The following is a 25,171-nucleotide window of genomic DNA, read 5'->3' on the forward strand; positions in this document are numbered from 1 at the left end:
CCCACGCCCGGGGCCGTGGGCACACAGCAGAGGTGGGCCTGCCGGGGGGCTGCCTGCCCTGCCCTGGCGGCTGCCCTGACTCTCAGAGTGGAACGGAGCACTTCCCACCAGGACCGTCCCTCACCCTGACTGCAGACTGTCTTACAGAGACAGGGTTAACTCGTTTTCTGTTCTTTAATTTCAAATACACTTGCAATTTGAGGAAAAGAAGATCTTCTCCATCTATGGACACTACCCAGTGATCCGGACCGCCCTGCGGAGGAAGGGCTGGGTGGAAAAGAAGTTCCACTTTCTGACCAAGTTCGTGCCGAGCGCTGACGGCGACGGGGAAGGGGTGCCGGGTAGAGTATCGGCGTGTGTGTTCTGCGTGAAACGTGTGTGCCTGTCACGGAGACCCATAGTGTGTGGGTTCCACGCGGAGCGGCGGGCCCTGCGCTGTGGCCTCCCGGGGGAGGGGCTCGCCGCTCGGCCCCGCCCCAGGCGTCCAGGCGTCGACGAGCCCCTTCAAGCCCCGGTTCTGGTCACTTCCACGTGTGTCCCCATCCACGTCCAGGCGTCCCTGTGCCTGGACGTTGTCCACTGTCCGTCGGCGGCCGGGCCTGGAAGTCCCTCTTCGGGGCCCAGCTCCCTCCCGGCCCCCGCTTGGCCCCCTGCCATGCTTCCTCCTCCCGCCCCTGCCCACCTGGTCCTCCCTGACCCCAGCTGGGCCTGCCCCCTCCCCACGGAGTCTGCGCCCTCTTGGCTCCAGGGTCTCCGCTCGGCCTGCAAGCAGCTGTTGGACCCCACTTGTTCCGCAGTTCATGGCCCAGGTCGGTTCAGTGGACGCTCAGGGGGGCACCACGGCCCAAGCCTGACTTAGCCGTGCTCCTCACGGGACCTGAGGGGGCACTGCTCTGCCCTGTGCCCAGTGGTGGGCCCGGCTGTGGTCAATGACTTGCTGATTGCTTGTATGTTGTGTTTGCAGACAACAAACATGCTGAAGGCAAAGAGAATCAAGATGTGGCTTTAGAGAAAGCAGACGACATCCACGATGTGATGGTAGGTTCCCGTGGGCTCCTGGGGCGCCTCGGCCAGACGTTTACCTCCTCCTCTGTGCTACACCCTGGGAGGTGAGGGCGGCAGCAAAGCCACAGTCACACCCGCTTTGAGGACGTCCCTTCGTCCATGTGCTGTGTGTGTGTCCACCTGGGCCTCCCCGTGGGCCCCGCGTCCGCGCGTCCACCTGGGCCTCCCCGAGGGCCCCGCGTCCGCGCGTCCACCTGGGCCTCCCCGTGGGCCCCGCGTCCGCGCGTCCACCTGGGCCTCCCCGAGGGCCCCGCGTCCGCGCGTCCACCTGGGCCTCCCCGTGGGCCCCGCGTCCGCGCGTCCACCTGGGCCTCCCCGTGGGCCCCGCGTCCGCGCGTCCACCTGGGCCTCCCCGTGGGCCCCGCGTCCGTGCTCCCGTGTGAGCAGATGAGCTGAGCCTGCCGTCTCTGGAGACCCCGTGGGATGGGGTCGCACAGCCCCCAGGCAGTGGTGGTGGAGGTGTTGTCTGCTGCACGCGGCCCACCCCGGCTGGAGCGAGCCCCCCAGGGCTGGGCTCCCAGGCCTCAATGCTGGTTGGGCGGCAGATCAGCCATCACGGGCTGGGCAGAGCTGGCGATGACAGGGAGGCAGTTGTGTGGGGTTGTGGGAGGCGGCCGGCAGGTAACGGAGGGTCGCTGAGACTCAAGGGGAGAAAAGAAAGTTAAAACCAGGCCAGAAAGCGTCCACTGTGAGGAGAATGGGATGCACTGACCACACTGACGTGCAGAGCTCCTGGCCCCCGGAAGACCCTGTGAAGAGAGCAAACACCAGCTACGCGGGAAGAAGTTTGCAGGGCGTGAGACTGTACCGACCTCCTGCTCAGAGTGTGTGAAGTGCCCGCACACCCAGAGAGGGTGTTGATCGAATGGAAAATGGGCAAGGGCCTGACAGGCCAGTGGGCGCATCGTGCCTATTCCCGGTGCGGATCCCTTTCTGCAAAAGTCAACCATGAGGCTGGGGAGGCGCCATGGGTCGGGGGTGCGGGTAGCCTGGGGGGCAGGGGTGTCAGCACTGGACCGGAGGCCGGGCCTCCCCCCGGGCACCTGAGTGGCCCCCACGCGCGCTCTATCCATCCGTCTGCGACGCTTCATCAGCCCTGTGACAGATGAGACTTACTTGGGGAAGTGGCTACAGGAGCTGAGAGCAGGAGGAGGGACCAAGGCCTTGAGCCTGAGTCCAGGGACCCGGGTCGGGTGAGCTTGGGAAGTGGCGTTGGCAGCCTGGGCCCAGCAGCTCCCTCTTCCCTGTGGCCCCCGGCCCGCCTCCGGCGGCAGCGCTGTGTGACGGTGTGCGGGAGGAGCCGTCCTGCCGGAACACGGGGCTCAAGGCGGGCTGACTCGAGCCCCGGGCATCAGGTGGTCCTAACATGCTGTCTGCGGGCGTGACCCAAAGGGTCTTCTCCAAGGTGTCCGGTCATCTCCAGGGGCAGGATTATGGAGAATCTTTTCCCTTCCTCATATCTCTTTATTTGGTTAGAATTTTTGACCAAGCACAAGAGCGCAGACACCAAGGACTCCCAGTCTTGCTTCAGCCGCCGTCCTGGGCCCCTGCACTCTGAAGGCTCGGGGCAGCAGAGGAGCCCGCGTCCTGGCGGCCGGGGAGGGGGCTCTCCCGGGGCTGCAGCCAGCGTGTCCCAGAGCGAGCACCTGCGGGGCAGGCAGCTCAGACCCCGCTTGGTGCCCCTGCCGCCCGGAGTCCAAGCCCCCCACCCCCTCGCATGGGAAGCCCTGTGTGGTCACAGCAGCTCCCACACGGGCCAGGGGGAGGCCCCCAAGGAACGTGCGAGGCTGCCGTCAGGACAGGAAGCCACACGCTCTTCTCAGCCTAAACCCCGCACCCTTCACCCTGGGCCCGCCCCACCCTTAGAGACGTGCGCCTCAGATGCTGGGTACTCAGAAAGGTTTCTTCTTGCCAGTCCAGGTTGGTAAAAAATGAAATGCCCTACTTCCTCTGGACAATCAAAAGGGACGTCATCGACCATCACAGCCTGAGCTGTGACCAGATGCTGAACCACTACGGGAAGACCGCGTCCTTCACCACCAAGGTGAGTGGGGGCCGGGGCAGGCGGGCAGGCGGGCAGGCGGGCAGCACCCTGCCTCCTGAAACGCCAGCGCCTCTGGAGCCGCACAACCCCATGGGGCGCCGGTCACCTCAGCTCTCCTCCCAGGACTGGAGGCTCCTGGCCTGGCCAGAGGCCGCCTGGCATCAGTGTCCAGAGATGCTTGGCACTGCTCCCCGCAAACCTCCCCAGAGCCTCTGCGCCCCCCACTGTGTCCCTGGGTGGGCCCAAGGCCACAGAATCACTGTCCTCTGGGCTGCAGGGCAAGCCCCAGACAGGGCCAGTGACCGCTCCCCCCACAGCCTGGCCTGGGCCCTGGGCCCTGGAGTGGCTCTGGGTCGGTGGGGTGGCGGGGTGGGCCACCCTCACCTGTGCTGTGACTTCCAGCTGTTGGGAGCACTGCTACGCCACCCACTTCTCACCCTCACCCCCTTTCAGCCACCAGCCACCCCAGGCAGCCATTCCCCGCTTACCCTGAAGGCTGAGGTTGGGGTGGGGCCAGCCGGGACGGACAGGCCTGCACATGCCCCTCGGTAGAAGGGGTTTCCCAGGCAGCAGGGGGACCGTCCCCTCAACAGTCAGAGATGACACGGGGGACAGGACGAGGCTCCTGGCTGCCCGCGGGGCGCCCCCCAGGCGTCCTCGCCAGGCCTCAGGCCAGTGGGTGCTTCTGGGCTGGGGGCTGCCTGCAGGGGTGCAGTGGGCCCGGCTCCCTGCAGAGACCTCAGGCAGCGGATGGCCTCATGACTTCGGGGCGGGGGCCCATTTCCCCAGATGGGCTGCCAGGCTGGGCTGGGCCTCCCTAACCACGAGTGTGGCGTCAGGCGGGCGCACTGGGGGAGGGGGCCGCACTGTAGACCGGGGCGCCCCCCTCTCTGCCCCTCCGGGCCTGAGGCTGAGCATGCAGGGAACGAGGGGCAGACGCAGCACCCTCTGCCCTGGGCGCCCCCAGACGGCCCTGTCCACCCTCGGGCCTGCCACAGCCACCGCTGACGACAGGGTGAGCCCGAGGCCCTGGCCAGCTCGCTGGGTGACCTGGGTGTTTGGCCAGTTGGCAGGGGGGCGGAGGCGCCAGGGGGCCAGGGAGGGTCTGCTCCCCGAAGTGCCCACTGAAGCCGGCGCCACCCGGCCAGGCCCCCGGGCTCTCAGACTGGCTGAGCGGGCCTGGCGCAGCCTGCTGGCCTGACCTGCCGCTGTCTTTGGAGATCGGGCTGTGTGTGAGCATGCGGAGCCTGCCGTGGTACGTCCAGGCCAACCCCGACACCTTCTTCCCGCGCTGCTACAGCCTCTGCACGGAGGGTGAGAAGCAGGAGTTCCTGGGTGAGTGGGGCCCGGAGGCCCGGGGCCTCTCTGTGGCCTGGCTCCCCGCCCACAGGACGGGCCTCAGGGCCGGAGGTGGGGGGCCGGTTGCATCCCAACCCTCGGCGCTGTCTCTGGGCTGGGGACGAAGGCCGCTTCCTGGTTGGACCTGCCCAGGGGCACGGGAGAGAGAAGGACAGGACAGGGCAGGCGGGCCAGGCAGGGCAGGGCAGGCGGGGGGTCGTGTGGGGGTGCCTGTGTCTCCTGAGCACCCATCTATGGGCCACGGAGATGCGGCCGCAGTCCAGCACACTGCCCTGCCCCCGGACCCCAGGCCGGGCCCCAGGAGCGAGTGGCCAGATGCAGGCCAGGCAGGGTCAGTGGGGGACCATGGGCGGGGCCTTGCAAGAGTGGGTCTGGACGGAGACCCAGGAGAGGGGCTAGGGCGGCAGGCCGGGGGCTCCAGGGCGGGAGCAGGCAGGGCGCCCACAGGCCTTGGGCTCAGGGCTATCCGTGCATCAAGACGTCAGGACGGGAAGGGGTGGAGGGGCGGTGAGGGGCGCTCCCCTTCTGGGTGTCTCCAGGGTGGCCAGAGCTGTTGGGGGGGCCTCCCCTGAGGTGTGGAAGGAGCAGGTTTGCATGAGAAAGTGCTGGGATATCTTACAGACCTCTGGGTGGTCTGTGCTCAGAAGCAGAGGTTTTGTGGCGAGCTCATCACGCGTTAGTCTGGAGTCGGGGTGGGGAACAAGCCCGCCTCCCGGCCGCGGCTATTCCTGAATGGTGACTGGCGCCCAGAGCCAGCCCTGGGCCCAAGCCTGAGTTTGGGGGACCCTGAGCCACCTTCGTGCTGAGTGGGGGCCGCAGGACCCCTGGCCACCTGCACTTAGAGCTGTGGACCCAGCTTCCAGGGAGGCCCCTCCGCTGAGGGGGAGAGTGCCGCTGCTGTCCGCAGAGGGCGCTTCTGGAAGGATCCGTCTGTGCAGGGCTGAGGACGCTGGGCAGGCAGAGGTGGTGAGGGTGCCCCTGGACCACAGCCCGGGTGGCGCAGGAGAGGGGGTGGCCGATTCTGCCTCTGGGTCTATGGGCAGGTGGATGCGTGGCCGCGGGGGAGGTCCCGGCTGTGAGTCCGGTCTGCAGAGGCGGGAGGACGAGGTAGGGACAGACGGTATGGGCAAGGGGGCAGTGGGGAGCGCCTGGCTCCCCAGAGGGCCGCGAGGCGGGAGCAAGGCTCCGCACGCCCCGGCAGGAGCAGGGCGTCGGGGCTGAGCGTGGCTGGCGCTGGCCGAGGGCCCGTCCCCGGCGCAGGCAGAGGGGGCGAGGCCTTGTGTCCTTGCAGACGACTTCCGGCGCACGGTGGCCTCCAGCATCCTGAAGTGGGTGGTCAGCCAGCAGAGCAGCAGGAGCAAGCCGAGGAGCCGGCGGGAGGAGGCCCGCGAGAGCGCCGCCAGCAGCAGGAAAGGTGTGCGGACGTGCCGGCGGAGGGGCCGTGGGCGGGGCTCCCGGGACGCGGCTGCGGCTCTGCCCCGCCCCCAGGCTCCTCCAGCAGAAGCCCATGGGAATGGCACTGTGGGATTAGGCCTACAAAACTCAAATAAGTCTTTTTTGGTTGTTATTCACTTGAATAGAACAGTTTTAGGTTCACAGCAAGATGGGAGCAGATGGTACAGAGATGTCCCATGTACCCTCTGCCCCTGCCACCCCACTATCAACATCCCCCCAGACAGTACATTCGTTGTAACTGATGAACCCACACTGACACGTCATCATCAGAGTCCACAGTCTACGCCAGGGCTTCCTCTTGGTTTGGACAAATGTACTATGACATGTATCCACCAATATGGCATTGTTCAGAGCAGTTTCACTGCCCTAAAAATCTGCTCAGTGGTAAAGAATCTGCCTGCCAACGTAGGAGCCGTGGGTTCCATGCCTGGGTCAGGAAGATCCTCTGGAGAAGGAAATGGTAACCCACTCCAGTATTCTTGCCTGGGAAAGCCCATGGATAGAGAGGCCTGGACACAACAGTCCACAGGGTTGCAAAGAGTCAGACACGAATGAGCAACTAAACAACAATAAAAGTCCTCCACGGTCAGCCTGTTCATTCCTTCTTCACCCCTGACAGCTGATTCTTTTATTGTTGCCACAGCTCTGCATTTTCCAAAATGTCACGGAGTTGGAATCATAAACTACATGTGATTCAATCCTCTCTCACTTACTAACATGCGTTTAAGGTTCCTCCGCATCTTTTCATGACCCAGGAGCTCATTTCTCTTCAGCACTGAGTAACATTCATTCCCAGTCTGGATGGACAGTTTGTTCATTGAGTCATCTACTGATGACTTGGGCATCCAAGGGCACCTGGGTTGCTTCTGAGTCTTAGCAATTGGGATTAAAGCTGCATACAGAGTTTTGAGCAGCCATAAATTTTCAACTCATTTGGTAAATACCAAGGACCATGACTGCTGGATAACGTGGCAAGAGTGTGTTTTTTTTGTTTGGTGAGAAACTGCCAAATTGTGCTCCAGAGTGGTCTCTGCCCCATTTTGCGTCCCCCCTGCAACGATGCGAGTTCCTGTTGCTCCATGTCCTCACCAGCATCTGGTGATGTCACTGTTCTGCATCGTGACCATTCTGATAGGTGTGTCGTGGTGTCTAACTGTTTTAATTTGCATTCCTCTGACAACATATGGTGGTGAACTTATTTATCATCTGTATATATTCTTTGGTGAGAAATTTTTTCAGCTTCCCTCCATTTTTAAATTGGGGTATTTGTTTTTCACTGAGGACCAAGTATGTGCTCAGAAGCAGAGGTTTTGTGACAAGCTCATCAGAAGTGTGGTTTCTTTTCCATCGAGGGGCTGAGAGTCCAGTTGGAGGGGGAGGGGCAGAGAGCGGCGGGCACAGCACGCTGGGAGGGCGGCTTCGAGAGGGGAAAGGTGGCCCGCCCCAACCCAGGCGTGGCATCCAGGGTGGCCACCCAGAGACGTGGGGCCCCTCACCATAAGGCCTTGAGGTGCAGACAGCTGGGGTGGCCTTCGCCAGCACCCCCGGGGTGCCACCCCATGGGGCAGTGACCCGGGCTCCACGGGGGTGGGCAGAAGCCCGGGTTCCCTGGGGGCAGGCAGTGGCCCGGGTTCCACAGGGTTCCATGGGGACAGGAGGAGGTCGAGGCTCCCCGTGCCTTGCTTGGGTTTCAGTTCCTGAGGGTGCAGGATTGAGGCTCACGGGCCTGTCGGGGCAGTGCGTGGACATCGCGTGCAAGGTGTGCAAGGCCTACCTGGGACGGCTGGAGCACGAGGACATTGACCTCACCGAGGACGCCGCCAGGGACCTCACAGAGGCCGAGTGGAGCGACCTGACCCAGCAGTATTACTCACTCATCCAGTAAGACGCCGTTGGCGGGCTCCGGGGTGATGTGAGAGTCACCCAGGGGATGCGGGGCTGACTTCAGGGGTGGTCTGCAGAGGTGTGTCCTCTGGGACATCTGGGGTGCTGTCCTGGGCGTTGGGGTGCGCAGGCCCCAGTGGACTGATAAAATGACACCCCAGGGGTGCCTGTGGGCAGCGTTGCCTCCAGCACCTTCCACACCCTTCATGTCCTTGGCGTCGCTCATGCCTGCAGCAGCGTGGGGGCCCCTTCACGGCCAGGCTGCACGCTCGGCTGGAGGGTCGGGACTAGTCAGCAGTTGTTAGGCCCAGGCCTCCTGACTCTCCACGACTTCCAATTGCCGCTCAGTACCCGGGGACCCACTGCTCAGGGGCGCGAGCTGTTTTAATGGCCGACGGAGGGGAGCCGGGGCAGAGGCAGGCCAGCACCCTTGGGGAGCGGCTGTCGGCCAAGAGAACAAGGCCGGAAGCCACACCTCGTTCTGGAGGGTCTGCTTGCAGCCCACACGCACCGTCCCGGGTCATTTCTATTGTCTTAGTCCTTTCCTTCTTTTGGATCAAGTATTTTCTTTCTCTTCTTTTCTACTGGCTATAAATACAGTACAGGGCATGCCATGTGCTAATGATATTTGTCCAGCTGGGTGAAAGTGTGCGAGGCCACGGCTCCTTCAATTCCCAGCACCCCCACCATGTCGCTGTGGAAATGAAAACCCACGTCATGCAGACGTGACTTCTGCCCAAGACCTGTGAGATTTACCTGCTGCGTAGGTGGTGCCGAGTCCCGTCCTGGCCGCTGACCGCAGGGTGCTCACTCCCGCCGCGGAGGGGCAGTCGGATGCCAGTTACCGCCAGGCTTAGATGGTTTCCAGACTGGTGCCGCAGCCCCACGGGCCAGCCCACGGCATGGACAGACGCCGTCAGGCTCTGTGGGCTCCCTTCTGGTCGTCCCCTCGCGCTCTCAGGCTGCACTTCTCCGATGCCTGGTGAGCCCAGGTTCACGTGCTTGTCAGCCATTCGCATATCTTTTCTCATGAAGGTCTTCTTCAAATCTTTTGATCGTTAAAGAGAAAGAAGTGAGTGCTCTGTTTATAAACCTGATTTGTTGCCTTTGTTGAAGATATGTACTAAGTGTACCTTTTTCTAGTGTGTGACCTGTCTTTTTACCTCTTAATGGTATTTTTTGATGAGGTCCAGTGTTAATTTTTCCCTATAATGGTAATAAGGCCTTTAGAGTCCTGGTTAAGAAAACAGTGTCTACTCAAGATCATGAAGATACTCCTTTATGATTTCTTCTATGTGCTTTGGGCTTCCCTGGTGGCTTAGATCGTAAAGAATCTGTCTGCAGTGCAGGAGACCCAGGTTTGATCCCTGAGTAGGGTGGATCCCTTGGAGAAGAGAACGGCTAACCACTCCATTATTCTTGCCTGGAGAATTCCATGGACAGAGGAGCCTGGCAGGCTTACAGTTCAGGGGGTTGCAAAGAGTTGGACACGACTGAGCGACTAACATTCAGTTCAGTTCATTTCAGTTGCTCAGTCGTGTCCGCCTCTTTGTGACCCCATGGACTGCAGCACGCCAGGCCTCCCTGTCCATCACCAACTCCTGGAGTTTACTCAAACTCATGTCCATTGAGTCAGTGATGCCATCCAACCATCTCATCCTCCGTCATCCCCTTCTCCTCCTGCCTTCAATCTTTCCCAGCATCAGGGTCTTTTCAAATGAGTCTGTTCTTCGAATCAGGTGGCCAAAGTTTTGGAGCTTCAGCTTCAGCATCAGTCCTTCCAAAGAATGTTCAGGACTGATTTCCTTTCAGATGGACTGGTTGGATCTCCTTGCAGTCCAAGGGACTCTCAAGAGTCTTCTTCAACACCACAGTTCAAAAGCATCAATTCTGCGGTGCTCAGCTTTCTCTATAGTCCAACTCTCACATCCATACATGACCACTGGAAAAACCATAGCCTTGACTAGATGGACCTTTGTTGGCAAAGTAATGTCTCTGCTCTTTAATATGCTGTCTAGGTTGGTCATAGCTTTTCTTCCAAGGAGCAAGCGTCTTTAATTTCATGACTGCAGTCACCATCTACAGTGAATTTGGAGCCCCCCAAAAATAAAGTCTGTCACTGTTTCCACTGTTTCCCCATCTATTTGCCGTGAAGTGATGGGACCAGATGCCATGATCTTAGTTTTCTGAATGTTGAGTTTTAAGCCAACTTTTTCACTTTCCTCTTTCACTTCCATTAAAAGGCTCTTTAGTTCCGCACTTTCTGCCATAAAGGTGGTGTCATCTGCATATCTGAGGTTATTGATATTTCTCCCAGCAATCTTGATTCCAGCTTGTGCTTCATCCAGCCTGGCGTTTCTCATGATGTACTCTGCATATAAGTTAAATAAGCAAGGTGACAGTATACAGCCTTGACATACTCCTTTTCCTATTTGGAACCAGCCTGTTGTTCCATGTCCAGTTCTAACTGTTGCTTCTTGACCTGCATACAGGTTTCTCAGGAGGCAGGTCAGGTGGTCTGGTATTCCCATCTCTTGAAGAATTTTCCATAGTTTGTTGTGATCCACACAGTCAAAGGCTTTGGCATAGTCAATAAGACATGCTTTATTGTTTTTCCTTTCACTTTTAGCTTTTTGTGATTAATTTTAATTTCTGTGTGAGATAAGAGAGAAGCATCAAGGTTCTTTTTTGTGTAGAATAGACATGGATTTTGCTGGAACTTGCTTTTGACCCTGACTAGCCCTGATCTGTTTTGATGAGTGTCTCATGCATAGTTGAATACAATGTGTATCTGCATTGCTAGGTGGTGTGTTATTAAAAAATACCAGCGAAGTCGGGTTAGTTATTCAAACCTAAACTCTTGCTGATTATTTTACCTGCTTGTCCTCTGAGTTACTGTGAGAGCTGAGTTAAAATCTCTGATCGTATTTGAGATATTAATAGACATAAAGAGGATATTTCACAATAAGGTGATTCCATTAAAGGGATCAACACAATCTGGACTGGAATGTAGTGAGTACCGTGACAGAATATGGAAAACAAATAATCACAGAATTAAAAAGAAAATAGAAACTGATTTTTGTATGTTGACTTTATATTCTGCTACTTTGCTGAATTTATTGATTAGATGTTCAATTTTGGGGAAAGTTTGAGAAGGACTGGTAGGAACTCTCCCTTAGACGTTTGGTTGGTTTCCCCAGTGAAGCCATCGTGTCTAGAGCGTTCTTGTTGGGCTTTGATCACTGATTCAACCCCTTAGTGAGTGTGTATGCTTAGTTGCTTTAGTCGTGTCCGGCTCTCTGCGACCCCGTGGACTGTGGCCCACCAGCCTCCTCTGTCCATGGGATTCTCCAGGCAAGAACACTGGAGTGGGTTGCCACGGTCTTCTCCAGGAGATCCTCCTGACCCAGGGATCGAGCCCACATCTCCTATGTCTCCTGCATTTGCAGGTGGGTCATTTACCACTGGGCTTCCCTTGTGGCTCAGCTGGTGAAGAATCCAGCTGCAATGTGGGAGACCTGGGTTTGATCCCTGGGTTGGAAAGGCTACCCACTTCAGTATTCTGGCCTGAAGAATTCCATGGACTGTATAGCGTTGCAAAGGGTCGGACACGACTGAGTGACTTTCACTTTCGCCTAATTTACTGCTAGCACCACCTGGGAAGCCCTTGGTGAGTATAGGTCTATTCATGTTTTCTGTGTCCACATGATTTAGTTTTGGCAGGTTCGGTGTTTCTCAAAACTTGTGTAACTCATCTAGGTTATCCAGTTTGTTCATGTGCAACTGTCCATAATACTCTCATAATCTTTTTTACTTTTGTAAAATCAGTAGTCATGTCCCCAGTATAGTTTTTGACTTTAGTAATTTGAGTTTTCTCTGTTTTTCTCTTGGTCCAACTAGCTAAAAGTTCATCTACTTTGTTGATCTAGCCAACTTTAGGTTTTATTCATTTTCTCTATTGTTTTTCTATTTTGGTTAATTCTGCTCTAGTCTTTATTATTTTTTTCCTTCTGCTAGCTTTGCATTTAGGTTTTTTTTTCTTTCTAGTTTCTTAAATTGTAAAATTAGATTTATTGATTTGAGATTTTTCTCATTTTTTAATGTAAGTGTTAGTTGCTCAGTTGTGTCCGACTCTTTGTGACCCCATGGACTGTAGCCCGCCAGGCTCCTCTCTCCATAGACTTCTCCAGGCAAGAATACTGGAGTGGGTTGCCATTCCCTTCTCTGTTTTAATGTAAGCCTTATAGCTGTATATTTTCCTGTTGGTTCTGTTTTTGCTGCACCCCATAAGTTTTGGGCACCAGGGAAGCCCAAAACTAATCTACAGACTCGTAACCCCAATCAAAATCCATGCAGGGCTTCCCCTGCCCCAGGGGGAAAGGATAGGAGGAGCTGACAACTGAATCTGAAATTTATTTGGAAATACCCTAGTGGCTCAGCGGTAAAGGGTCTCCCTGCCAATGCAGGAGACGCAGGTTCGATCCCTAGGTCGGGAAGATCCCTATGGAGTAAGAAGTGGCAACGCAGTCCAGTGTTCTTGCCTGGAATATCCCATGGACAGAGAAGCCTGGTGGGCTACAGTCCACGGGGTCACAGAGAGCCAGACACGACTGAGCCACTGAACAGCCACCGAAGTAAATGATTCACAAAAAAACAAAACTATTTTGATCAAGAAAAACAAATTTAGAGGACTTATGTTCCATATGTGAAGACCAGCTGTAAATCTGCAACAAGTGAGACAGTGTGGTGCTGGGATGAGGTAGGTGAATAGGCCGATGTAACCGGTTAGTCCCGACAGCCGCTCACAGTCTGAGCACTTATGTTCCAGGTGCCGCTGGAGTTTAGTGAGCAAGGGTCAGTCTCTCCTTTAAATGGTGTCTGAGCAATTAACATCTTATGAAAAGATAGAGTGCCTTGAATTCTGCCTCAAAATATACACAATTAATGTGAGATGTGGCATGTAAAAGTTTAAAAAATTAACAAAACATTGGAGTATATCTTCATGATTATAAAGAAGGCAAAGATTTCTCAAGTGGTTCACTAAAAGCACTAATCATAATTTAAAAATTGATTAATTGTACTTTATTGACATTAAGAACTCTGTTTATCAAAAAACACCAACACAAAGAGAATGAAAAGACAAGCCATAAACTTGAGGAACATATTTACAACACATGTGTCCAACAGAGGTCTCAGATCTAGGATATCGAAGGAATGCTTGTGCAGAGACATCACTTTGCTGACAAAGGTCCATCTAGTCAAGGCTATGGTTTTTCCAAAATAGTCATGTATGGATGTGAGAGTTGGACCATCAAGAAGCTTGAGCCCCGAAGAAGTGATGCTTTCAAATTGTGGTGCTGGGGAAGACTCTTGAGAGTCCCTTGGACAGCAAGGAGATCAAACCAGTCCATCCTAAAGGAGATCAGTCCTGGGTGTTCATTGGAAGGACTGATGCTGAAGCTGAAGCTTCAATACTTTGGCCACCTGATGGAAAGAGTCGACTCACTGGAAAAACCCCTGATGCTGGGAAAGATTGAGGGCAGGAGGGGAAGGGGTGACAGAGGATGAGATGGTTGGATGGCATCACTGATTCAGTGGACATGAGTTTGAGCAGATAGTAAAGGACAGGGAAGCCTGGCATGCTTCAGTCCATGGGGTCACAAACAGTTGGACACGACTGAGTGACTGAATAACAACAACAAAGAATACCCATAAATCAATAAAAAACAGTCTCTCTGGACATGTCACAGAAAAAGAAACCAAATGGTCAACCAGCACACGAGGAGACAGCATCACTGAATTCATGGTCAGGAGATGCCGCTATACACCAGCCAGAATGGCTGACAGTTCAGCCGAGATGCGCAGTGCCTAGAGCCTTAATCCACTGTGGGACGGGGAGTGGGGAGTAGAAACCAGTGTAGCCTGTCTAGAAAAGCCTTGGGCGTTTCTTATCCACTTAGGCACCTACATGCCCTGTGACACAGCTCTGCTGTGCTTAGGCGTTTGTCTAAAGGGAAATGAAAACACATCTTTGGAGAGACTTCATTCATAATCTAGAAACCACCAGTTCAGTTTAGTTCAGTCGCTCAGTCGTGTCCGACTCTCTGCGACCCCATGGACCTCAGCACGCCAGGCTTCCCTGTCCATCATGAACTCCCAAAGCTTGCTCAAACTCACGTCCATCAAGTCAGTGATGCCATCCAACCGTCTCATCCTCTGTCCTCCCCTTCTCCACCTGCTTTCAATCTTTCCCAGCATCAGGGTCTTTTCCAGTGAGTCGACTCTTTCCATCAGGTGGCCAAAGTATTGAAGTTTCAGCTTCAGCATCAGTCCTTCCAATGAACACCCAGGACTGATCTCCTTTAGGATGGACTGGTTGGATCTCCTTGCAGTCCAAGGGACTCTCAAGAGTCTTCTCCAACACCACAGTTCAAAAGCATCAATTCTTCGGCACTCAGATTTCATTATAGTCCAATTCTCACATCCATACATGATTACTGGAAAAACCGTAGCCTTGACTAGACGGACCTTTTTAATACGCTGTCTAGAAACCAACAGTGTAAGGAACTTGCTGCTGATGCCTGCAATACCACAGGTAGCTCTCACATCATGCTATTGAGCAAGGCAGCCCCTGGTATGAAGTTCAAGGCTAGGAGGCGTCCACACGGGGAGAAGGCGGAGGGGTCTAGTGCCCGTGGTCTCCAGGGCAACCTCTTGAGGGGCTGGAAGTGATTGCATCTGGACCTGCATTGCCCCTCCGTGAGCACCTGTGTGGGAAAGGTCCGCTCCCCCTACGGGGCTGTGCCCTGGGCCCGCAGTCCCGGGAGTAGCCAGAAGGTGGCAGGAGCGGACCCCACACCGCTGCCCAGCGCGACTGCGGAGCGTGTTAGGGAACCCGGGTGGTCAGCCTGCTCAGGCCTCCTTTCCTTCCGTGTTGAGGCGCCCACGTGGGGTCCACCCACGTGATGTGTGTGTCATCAGGACGAGAAGGGCAGGTGCTGGGCCCTTTCTTATCATCTGCATCTGAGGGGAGGGTGCTTGTTCTCTGGTGACTATGGGGTGTCTGGGCCTGGAGCTTGGCCAGGTTCCCGCCTTGGGCTGGACGCCCCCTTCCTCGCACTCTGCTCTCGGGGGAGGTGACAGTCTTCCTACTGTGATGCACAGACTCCCTCCTGCCAGGGGCCACGGCGTGAGGCTGAGGCCCAGGGTGCTCTGGGGAGACCGTGGGGGCCCTCCCCGAGGAGTGACCAGCCCCGGCCTTCCTTCTGAGCCCACGTCGAGTTTGCACGTGTCACCAGCGTCCGCCGGTCCCCTGGGCGGCTCTGCCCCTGGCCAGCAGGGTGGGCTCTGGGGGACCTGCCTCGTCTGACCCAGCATCTGGTCTGGCCTCTGCTGCCGGACGGGAGGGTTCAGGACCACATGGGACTCACACCTGCTTCCACCGGTCCGGTCTTCACCCTGAGGTCAGGTAGAGTGTGTGCACCGCCAAGGCAGGCCGGCGGCTCGGGGGACTCCCTTTCACTGTGTCCTGTAGAACCAGGGAGGCGAGGCGCCGTCCAACCTGCCACCCGCATCCCGCGCACCAACGAGGCTCCTGCTTCCTCATCCCCAACCTTGGCTCCCCGCTGTGGGGGCCTCTCCCGCACTACTGGGGACCCCCGCATCGCTCCTCCCTCCCAGTTGCCCTCCTCTCCCCCGTCGGGTGGGTACTGCATTGTGCACACAGCTCCACGTCCCAGAAAGTTCCTTCCCCGCGCCAGGGCCATCACGTGGGTGCGGCAGGAGGCCAGGGAGCCCAGCACCCTTGGCTGCAGTCCATCCTCACGGGCTGTGTTGCGGCCCAGCGGGGGAGCATGGTTCCATGATGCAAGAGCTAACTCCACGCAGACACTGTGCCGTCCGCTGGCCTCATCCCCCAATTGTGGTGTCTTCCCGAGCCGGCCCCATGGCTGCCGTGAGCTCGTGGCCACGAGCCAGTCTGATTGACAGTCAAGCCCACGGGACACTAAGCTGGACCCTGGTGCCGCTGCCACCGCAGCTCGGCTTCCCCGTGCGGGCCTGCAAGGCCCACCCCGATGTGGGGTCCCCAGCACCGGGACCCTGGCTTTCGTCTCCCAGCACCTTGTCTGGGCCCAGGCACAATGCCCGGGGGTGTCCCTGAAGTCTGATCCTCAAGTAGGCGGTCCCCACCTGCCCGCAGGCCACGTTCCCAGGCGGCCCTCGGGTGGGCAGGGGCAGGTTCCAAGCCTGCCCCCACCCTCTCCTCGGGGCGGCTGCCCTCAAGACCTCACGGGCCTTCTGGATCTTGCTTTGTAGTGGCGAGGCCTTCATCCCCAGTTCCAGAAATCACTTTTCACAGTGCCAGGCCCTGCTGAACAAAATCACCTCTGTGAACCCCCAGACCGAGATCGACGGGTTTCGGAACATCTGGATCATCAAGCCTGCGGCCAAGTCCCGCGGCCGAGGTGAGTCTCAGCCAGGTGCCTGCGCAGACAGCCAACCCGGGGCGGGGGCTGGGTGCTGGGCTCCCTGGAGGCTCCGGACTCACAGGTAGGTCCTGGGGAGCAGGCGTCCCACGACCCTGCTCATCACAGCTTCTGTTCTGTTTTGCCAAGTAATTAATATTACTTAGAATGTTCCATCTCTGTTCCTCAGTTACACAGGCCTCCTGTGTTCCGTTTTGTATTTGCTCGCTCGCCAGCTGCTAGACTGGAGGGAGGTCCCTGTGTCCAGCATCTGTGGGGCCTGGTCCTTGGGTGGTCGTGAAACCCCTGGAGGTGCCTGTCCTGCTCCCCCCGTGAGCCCTGTCCCTGGTGACCCCCGGCTTCAGCTTTTTACTTCTTCCTGGGTCACAGCTATGCCCGTGTCCTCCTCTTTATCCCTAATGGTAAAGACTGTGCGTTCTTCATTTAGAAATAGAGTTTGAAGGTGATTTTCTAATCTTACGAGCGCTCCCAAAGAACCATCTTTCAGTTGCATTTTTTCTATCTTCCTGTGAGGGATTATTCCCCTTGGTGCTGACTTAAATGCTGGGCTTATTTATTCCCAAATGTCCTTTTACAGCTTAGAAATTTTCAGGCTCTGGAAATGCCTTCACAGTACAACCTGACCTGCATCCTCTTGTTCATGTTATGGGATGTTCTCTTTCTCTTATAAAAAAGACATTACCTGATGTTTATCTAAGTAGATATTACCTTTTGTTTGCATATTCTATTTGCCCCTTGGGTTATTTGAGTTTTATCATTGTTGTAAATTCATAAGCGGTTACTTCTTATGTGATTTTTAAAAATCTTTATTAATAGTTTGTGACATTCCTGCGTTCAGTCCTGAACATCTTCCATCCTGAAGCCTTCTCTTTCTTGGGCTTCCGCCTGCTCTCAGCCTGCACCCTTGGGGCTGTGGCAGGCCCCCCCCCCCAGCTCTGTCCTGAGCCTAGACTTCCCTCGCGCTGCCCACACTGCCCCCCTCAGGGCTGCTCCACAGACTCCTCAAACCCTGCTGGTCAGAACCGAATGCACCCTGTTCTGCCTGGTCACTGGCTGTGCCCCAGCCCCTTCCCCTATCCTGGTGCCCCCCCATGACCCTGCCCCACAGCCCTGCGCCCCACACCCTATCTCCCAGCCTGGTGTCCCCATCCTGGTGGCCCCACATCCTCTGCCCCACCCAAGTACCGCCAGCCCCGACCCCTGTCCCTGACCCCACCCTTGAGTCCACCCCTGACCCCTGCCCCTGAGCCCACCCCTGACCCCTGCCCCTGACCCCACCCCTGACCCCGCCCCTGACCCCACTCCTGACCCCTGCCCCTGACCCCCACCCCAGTGCCCCCATCCTGGTGCCCCCACCCTTGCCCCTGCCCTGATGCCCCCTCTCCCTGACCCCTGACCCTGACCCCACCCCTGAGCCCAACCCTGACCCCTGCCTCTGAGCCCGCCCCTGACCCCACCCCTGACCCCTGCCCCTGACCCCCACCTCTGACCCCTGCCCTGGTACCCCTTCTGTTCTTGGTCCAGGACAATGTCCGGGACCTGCAGCTTCGTGCTGGACCCTGCTTGCAGGGTGGGGAGGTCTCACCCTGCCGTCACAGAAGAGCCGGGTCTCTCGTTCTGTGAGGGAAGCTCCCTCGTGTCCTCTGCCCCCAGTCTTGCAGGTGGCGTCCCCCACCCACCCCAAGAGCCCGACTGCCCACATCGCGGCAGCTGTCCTCGAGACCAGTCAGCTCTCTTCACGCTTGTCCATCACAGGTGGCAGGGAGGATGGTGGGGGGGCCTTTGCCTCGTGACGCAGTTCAGGCTTCAGGGGTGTCCCAGCAAGGACAGCGAGCGCTCGGGGCCTGTCAGCAGCATTAAACGCTGCAGCCCAGGGACCCCAACCCCGGCCTCCCCCGCTGCCCCGTCTGTCCGGTCACGCTGGGTGTGAGCCTCACGGGCCCTCGGAGCCCCTGGAACAGCCGGGCACTGCCTGCTGATTCCCCTGAGGCCACCGGCCGCCCGCCCCCCGCCCCCCTCCGCTGACCCGGTGCAGTGCTCAGCCGGCTGGCCGCCTCCTCCCGGGGCCTCTGTCCGCACCCCTGCCCTCCCTGTTCTCACGTCCTCTCTGAAGCCCTGGGTTGGCCTCGTGGTGGGTGAGCAAGGGGGGCTGCCCTGGCTGCAGCCTTGACCGTGAGGGCAGAGCCACTGCGCCATGCCCCTGGGGGTCCTCGGGCAGCACGCTGGGGCTCGGGCTGAGTGGCGGCCTCTTTTAGACATAGTGTGCATGAACCACGTGGAGGAGATCCTGGAGCTGGTGGCTGCAGGCCAGCCGCCTGCCAAGGACAACAAGTGGGTGGTGCAGAAGTACATCGAGACGCCGCTGCTCATCTATGACACCAAATTCGACATCCGGCAGTGGTTCCTGGTCACCGACTGGAACCCGCTGACCATCTGGTTCTACAAGGAGAGCTATCTGCGCTTCTCAACGCAGCGCTTCTCCCTGGACAAACTGGACAGGTTGGTGGGGTCAGCTTGGCACTGTTCAGGGCGGGTTCCCACCAGCACGGAGCGCCAGGCTGGTCTCGTGTCCGGTGGGGCGCTGGGTCCTAACTGGGCCAGGGAGGTTCTGCAGTCTCCCTCTGCAGGAGGCGGGCTCTGGCCCCCTGCCCATTAAGGCCAGGGTCCTGCATCCCCAAGGGGCATGTATGTTCTCCAGGAAATCCCAAAAGCACCGTCTGCCACGTGCTCGGGGGCACCGGCTGGCATGGAGCCGCCCTCTGTGGTGGCTGGGGAGGTGGAGGGGCCAACCGTGATCATCCGCTGACCCACGTGGGCTGCACTCGGGGTGCAGCTCTGCCTTCTGCATGGCCGGCGCTCTCAGCCCACTCAGCATGTCGGGAAGGACAGGAAGGGCTCCTCTGGGAGTCCCCTGGGGGCCAGCCCATCGAATTCTGCAGTAGCCCCTGCAGGGCCTTCTCTTTGTGAGTCCCCAAAGCCCTGGGTCGGGCGTCCTGCAGGTCGGGGAGTTGCTAAAACATCTGGGAGGTGGGGTGTGGCCCCTGATGAGGCAGCTTGTGGGACGCAACGTGAGGGCGGCCTGAGGGGTCCTTGGAGGAGGACCCCAGCCACCCCTGCCAGAATGAGAGGGCGGAGGGCACCTGACCCATGAGAGGCCAGGGTGGTGCAGGGGGCACTGTGTGTCGAGGTGGTGGGGTGCCAGGCAGGGGCTCAGACCTCCAGAAATGGGTGCCCCTTGGTGGATGAACCTGCCACCCACCAGGGCCTCAGAGTGGGCAGGCTATGTGTGTGGTGGGGACGACGGAGGCCGCCAGTGAAGTCTCGGGAACATGCCATTCTCCTGGACAGTTCGGCGGTGCCACCTCACTGTCTGAATGGAGGGCCACACTCGGGGCGCCCGGGGTGCACAGGCGTCTTGGTCGGGGATACGGGGGAATGCACAGGAATCACGAAGGCCGAAGGTGGCTTAACAGAGACCTTGCAGGAGGGGCTTCTCTGTGCTCAGGCTGGAGCTGTGAGCACACCTGGAATCACCAGGCAGGGGCAGGCTGCTGGGACAAGCCCCAGCCGGCAGCTCAAGGAGCACAGTGCCCACCAGGCCTGGAGGACCCGGCGGAGGACTCTGGGTGACTGGGCAGTGGGAGGTCCACAGGGCCCCTTCCAGCCTGCCAGGCCCTGCTAGCTGTGGGCTGTGTGCCCAGTGGGCCTCCTCCTCTCTGAGCTGTTTCTCCATCTGGGAACGAAACCCTCACCCAGGCTGATAGAGCCCCTGACATTGTTTTGAACTGTGTCCGCCCCCACAGCGTGTCTTCAGGGTCCGGGGCGCATCCTGTTTCTTGTATCTGTCTTATGGGTCACAGGCGGGGCCTCCCCACCAGAACCAAGTGGCAAAGGACATGCTCAAATGAAAATGACTGACAGGACGCATGTATTTTACAATCTCCTATAGATGCTATTCAACTTAAATCTTATTTAGAACAAGGCCAGGGTATAAAGGAATTAGCTGAAATTTTCGGTTAGTGAATCTCTCTCTGGGGCGCCAGCCGTCCCCCAGCGGCAGGAGGGGAAATAGCTCCTAGGGTGGGACTTGCTGGAGGCCCCTCGTTGGTGGCCCGGGGCTGGTTGGCTTCTACGCAGACCTCCCCTCCCCCAACGGGGCCCCCAGGTTGAACAGGAGAAGAGGGGACCCCTTAGGGACCCACCTGTATCCGCCCTGCGCTCGTGGGCAGGGTCTGTGGGAAGGGCTGGGGCGGGGGGGGGCGTCTCAGGTGGGGCCTCTGGCGGAGCCGGGGGCTGGGGCCTCCGCGTCTCGGGCGGGGCCGGGGCGGGGCCTCGGGTGGAGTCGGAGTGGGGCCTGGGGCGGGGCCTCGGAGTCTGGTACGGGGCCTCTGGCAGACCCCTCTGGGGTCGGGGGCTGGGCATCGGGCGGAGTCGGGGCGGGGCATCGGGTCTTGGGCGGGGCCTCCGCGTCTCGGCCCGCGGGAAGGAGAGGGGGCTGAGCGCCTGACACTTGACCCCAGCCTTGCCCCGCAGCGCCATCCACCTGTGCAACAACTCCATCCAGAAGCACCTGAAGAACGACAAGGACCGCAGCCCCCTGCTGCCCTGTCACAACATGTGGACCAGCACCCGATTCCAGGAGTACCTGCAGAAGAGGGGCCGCGGGGCCGTGTGGAGCAGCGTCATCTACCCGTCCATGAAGAGGGCCATCACCAACACCATGAAGGTGGCCCAGGACCACGTGGAGCCACGCAAGAACAGCTTCGAGCTCTACGGCGCCGACTTCATCCTCGGGCGCGACTTCAGGCCCTGGCTGATCGAGATCAACTCCAGCCCCACCATGCACGCGTCCACGCCCGTCACGGCGCAGCTGTGCGCGCAGGTGCAGGAGGACACCATCAAGGTGGTGGTGGACCGCAAGGCCGACCGGAACTGCGACATCGGCAACTTCGAGCTGCTGTGGAGACAGGTTGGGGGGGGGGGTCTCTCTTCCACCGGCCACCTGGTGATGGTCTCTCCGCACATCCCGGGCGCAGGGGGGCGGGGGGGGGGGGGGGGCGGGTCTCACGTGGCCCAGCTGGCCTTTGCCGTTCTTGCAACCTCTCGTCCCCAACCACCTCCACCTCTGTGGTACCAGGCAGGACAGGGGCCCCTCTAGGCCATTCCTCTTCTCTCCTGCCGTGTCTCCCACTCCTCCTGGGGTGAAGATCCAGCCTTCCTTCATGGGTCTTTCCAGGGGGCTGCTCCCCTGGGGAGCCCTTCTGCAGGCAGGGCAGCAAGACCCTGTGACCTGGCCTCCCTGGGGTAGGGGGAACCAGGGTTAGGGTTAGAGTTAGGGAAGCGTGGCTGGGGCTTCTCTCTGAGGCCTCAGACCTGACCGAAGACTAGGAAAGGGCCTGCCGGCCCCCCTGACCTCGCTCCCCTGTCCCCAGCCTGCAGTGGAGCTGCCCACGTCCCAGGGCTCCGATTTGCTCGTGGAAGGTGTGGGCATGAGGAAAGCCAGGAAGCAGATGCCAGTGATCGCCAGCTTTGACTCTGTGCCTCCGCTCTCGGACATCCATCCGCTGAAACAGAGATGCCCCTCAGCCATGCTAGGCCTGGACCAGGGACCCCCACTCATGGCTCTGCACCAGGACTTGAAACTGAGAGACCAAAAGGTACTTCCTTGCACCTTGCCTGTGCACTTACACAGGCTGGTGGAGAGCAGCGCTAAAGCCAAGAGTGGCCACAGGGAGTCCGGCGGGAAGATCGAGCTCCCCTCCTGCACCTCTCAGCACCCAGACAATAAGGCCCCCCGCCCCGCTCTCGCCAAGGCTGAGTCCGACAGACACTCAGATCCAAACTCGTTACATGTGCACCCACTGCCGTCCATGCTTCCAAGTGTGAAGACCACAGAGGGTGCTCCGTTTCAGCCGCCCAGACCACCAGGTAACAGTGCGGGGCTTGCACCTATGTGAGCCCGGGGTCCGTATCTTCCAGGGCAGGGCCTGTGGTCCGGGCACTGGCCTGAGCTCGGAGCACCTGGGCCTGGTCAGGTTGTCGGGATAATGGGGGTCCTGCTGCAGCGGTTCCGGGGCCCCCTGAGCACCAGGTGCCCTGCACAAGACCAGCTGGGCGACAGCCTTCGCCTCTCTCCCTGGGGGATGTGGTGCCACTGAGGGGCTGAGTTGGAGATTTGAATAACACTGCGTGCCGAGGGTGGGTGGTGGCCGGCACAAGGCCCCTGTGCTGTTTTCTGAAGTTTCTGATGGAACAGACCGTGTGTGGCTCAGGAGCCTGGCCTGGGGGTGGGCTTTGCACACGGGTAGACAGGTGTGGGCAGCCCCTGGTCTCCAGGGGTGGCCTGTCTGTGTCTGCACCCCAGTGCTATTTCCAGTTGTTCTGGCACCAGATGTGGCTGAGAGAGTACCTCCAGCCAGGGCCACAGCCCCGCCTGCCGCGTCCCAGGTGCACTCACCGCCACAGGCTCACCAGGACACTTGCAGCTGCTGTGTCCCCGCCGCTCAGCTGGGTTCTCAATGTGTCTGTCTCTCTCTCCCCGGCACTAGCAGCCTCTCGGCCATCTCTGTCTCCATGCAGATGGTAAGCTCTCAGGGGCCACGTTCTGGCTGCACCCACGCACCTGGGCTGTGCCAGACACCTCGCAGATGTTCAGTACATGCGCGAATCGCCCCCTAGAATCGCCAGCTCCAGGCACGAGGAGCCAGTGCTTTCAGAGCTGGCAGGGCCCTCGCAGGCCACCTCCAGTTTCACCCGCTCTCCTCACCCCGTGTCCAGTCTGGCACCGAGGCCCGTCAGCTCTGACACTTAGCCACTCACCTCTCCATGAGGGCAATTCCCACATTTTTTTCTGTGACACACTGTGCTTCCTCCAGGCATCTTCCTGGTGCCGACTAGACACACATGCCTTCAGCCTTAAAAGCAGTATTAGCTGCTGTACCAAAGCCCCTCAAACTTGTGGCTCAAACCACATTTTTTCTGAAGGCCGGAAGTCCAAAACCAAGGTGCTGGCACGGCCAGGCTCTCAGAGCCTGTAGAGCCTCCTGCCTCTTCCGGCTTCTGGCGGCCACTGGCAGCCTCTGTTCCTTGGCTGACGGACACATCGTGCCAGTCTCTGCCCTGCTTCATGCAATGTTCTTCCTGTGTGTCGCTCTGTCCAGAGTTCCCGCTCTGTTAAAAGGACAGCAGTTGTTGGATTGGGTCCTGCCCTTCTCTGATGTGACCTCATTTTACCTTGATTACATCTTCAAATGGTGGACGTGAACCTAGCGGGCGGGAACACCGGGCGCTGCGAGCGCGGCCGGAGGGATGCGTGCTGACCGCGGTCGTGCTGAGGGGCCCCCTTTGGTGCCAGTCCCTGGTGCTGACGGGGGCTTGTTTGCCTCTGGAGGAGGTGATGCTGTGCGTTTGCTTTGTCCTATTTACTAATAAAATGGCTTATTTTCAGACACACACCGGCCATCTAGGTCTCCTCTCCTGAAAAGTGGGTCTTTGTCTTTGTCACCCTTGCTGACGTGTAGGGGTGACAACCACCTACTCTCGGATTCTCCTCCTCTTTCAGTTCATTTGTGTGGCAAACACTGTCTCCCACTTCGTGACTTGCCTTTTCACTCCTTGATGGTAACTTTGGATATAAAGCCGCGTTGTACTTCAGTTGCTCAGTCGTGTCCAATTCTCTGTGACCCCGTGGACTGTAGTCTGCCAGGCTCCTCTGTCCATGGAATTCTCCCAGACAAGAAAACTGCAGTAGGTAGCCATTTCCTCCTCCAGGGGATCTTCCCGACCCAGGGATCAAACCTGAATCTCCTGTATTGGCAAGCTGTTTCTTTACCACTGAGCCACCACGGAAGCAAAAGTCACCTTAACTTTTAATAAACTCCAGTTGGTCAAGCTCTCCCTCCAGTTGGTGATTTTTGCGGCTTGTCTCCAAACCCTGAGGCCGTGAAGACCTCCTCTTCTGGAAGCACTGTTGTGGCACATTCCAGTCTTGAATGCTCCAGAAGCTGACTTGGCAGGTGGTGGGAGATGAGAGTCCAGCAGCCCCTCCCCCGCTCACCTGAAGGCTCTTCTGGACTTTTGTTCAGCTCCACTGCTTTGTTTGTCTGCCCTGGGCTAATGCCACAAGGTCTTTATAACTGTAGCTTTGTTGAATGTCTTCATGCTGGTCAGACAAGTCCTATAACCTTGCTTTTCTTCCTTGAAAATGACTGGGCTATTCTTGACCCCCTACACTTCCATTCAAGTTACAGGATTAGGTTGTCAAGATCTACCAACATAATTTTTGTAGTTAAAATTTTTAAAATGTTTATTGATATTAAAGCCATCAGTTTGGTGAGAACTGACTTCTTTACATTATTGAGTGTTTGAATCTATATGAATGTGGAATATCTATTCATAAATAAATCCTTTAATGCCTTTCAGTATGCTCTTAGAATTGTTTTTGTCATGGTATTGCACTTTTTTGTGTTGGATTTAGACTTACATATATTTTATTTTGTATTCTATTTTAAATAGTATCAAACTTAAAAATATTTTCCTACAAATTGTGGCTGGTTGACAAAGAAGAAATTGATTTTTGTGAGTGGATTTTTTTGAAAATCCAGCTATCTGGCTATCATTTCTATTAGTTCATTAACATATTTGAAAATTGTATTTTTAACATACAGAATTATATCAACTAGTGAGTTTTCCTTTTTCCTGCAACCATTATACCTTTCATATCTTTTTCTTATTTTATTGACTGTCTAGGACCTTGTTCATTCATTCATTTTTCTCATCCCATTGGATCTCAGGTGCATGCATTCTGATTCATCGTAATTCTCGATTCATGACATAGTTTCATTGTTTGACCTTGCACGGCCTACTTTTATTTAGATCA

At 57.6% G+C, this 25,171-nt stretch overlaps 1 protein-coding gene across 1 annotated transcript in view; it reads left to right on the top strand.

The window, feature by feature from the left end:
* Positions 1–219: 219 nt before the first annotated feature.
* The window catches only part of TTLL8 (tubulin tyrosine ligase like 8), a 51,762-nt gene continuing 26,810 nt past the window's right edge, over positions 220–25,171 (top strand). The window contains exons 1-10 of the mRNA XM_043882450.1: positions 220–341; positions 965–1,038; positions 2,981–3,109; positions 4,258–4,444; positions 5,760–5,882; positions 7,618–7,804; positions 16,124–16,272; positions 18,549–18,792; positions 20,827–21,262; positions 21,726–22,221. Of these exons, the coding sequence (XP_043738385.1) occupies positions 1,036–1,038; positions 2,981–3,109; positions 4,258–4,444; positions 5,760–5,882; positions 7,618–7,804; positions 16,124–16,272; positions 18,549–18,792; positions 20,827–21,262; positions 21,726–22,221 (1,954 nt within the window). The 5' untranslated portion in view covers positions 220–341; positions 965–1,035. The remainder of the gene's footprint in view (positions 342–964; positions 1,039–2,980; positions 3,110–4,257; positions 4,445–5,759; positions 5,883–7,617; positions 7,805–16,123; positions 16,273–18,548; positions 18,793–20,826; positions 21,263–21,725; positions 22,222–25,171) is intronic.

This window comes from Cervus elaphus, chromosome 22 (genome assembly GCF_910594005.1).
Source record: "Cervus elaphus chromosome 22, mCerEla1.1, whole genome shotgun sequence".
Taxonomy (NCBI): Eukaryota; Metazoa; Chordata; class Mammalia; order Artiodactyla; family Cervidae; genus Cervus; species Cervus elaphus.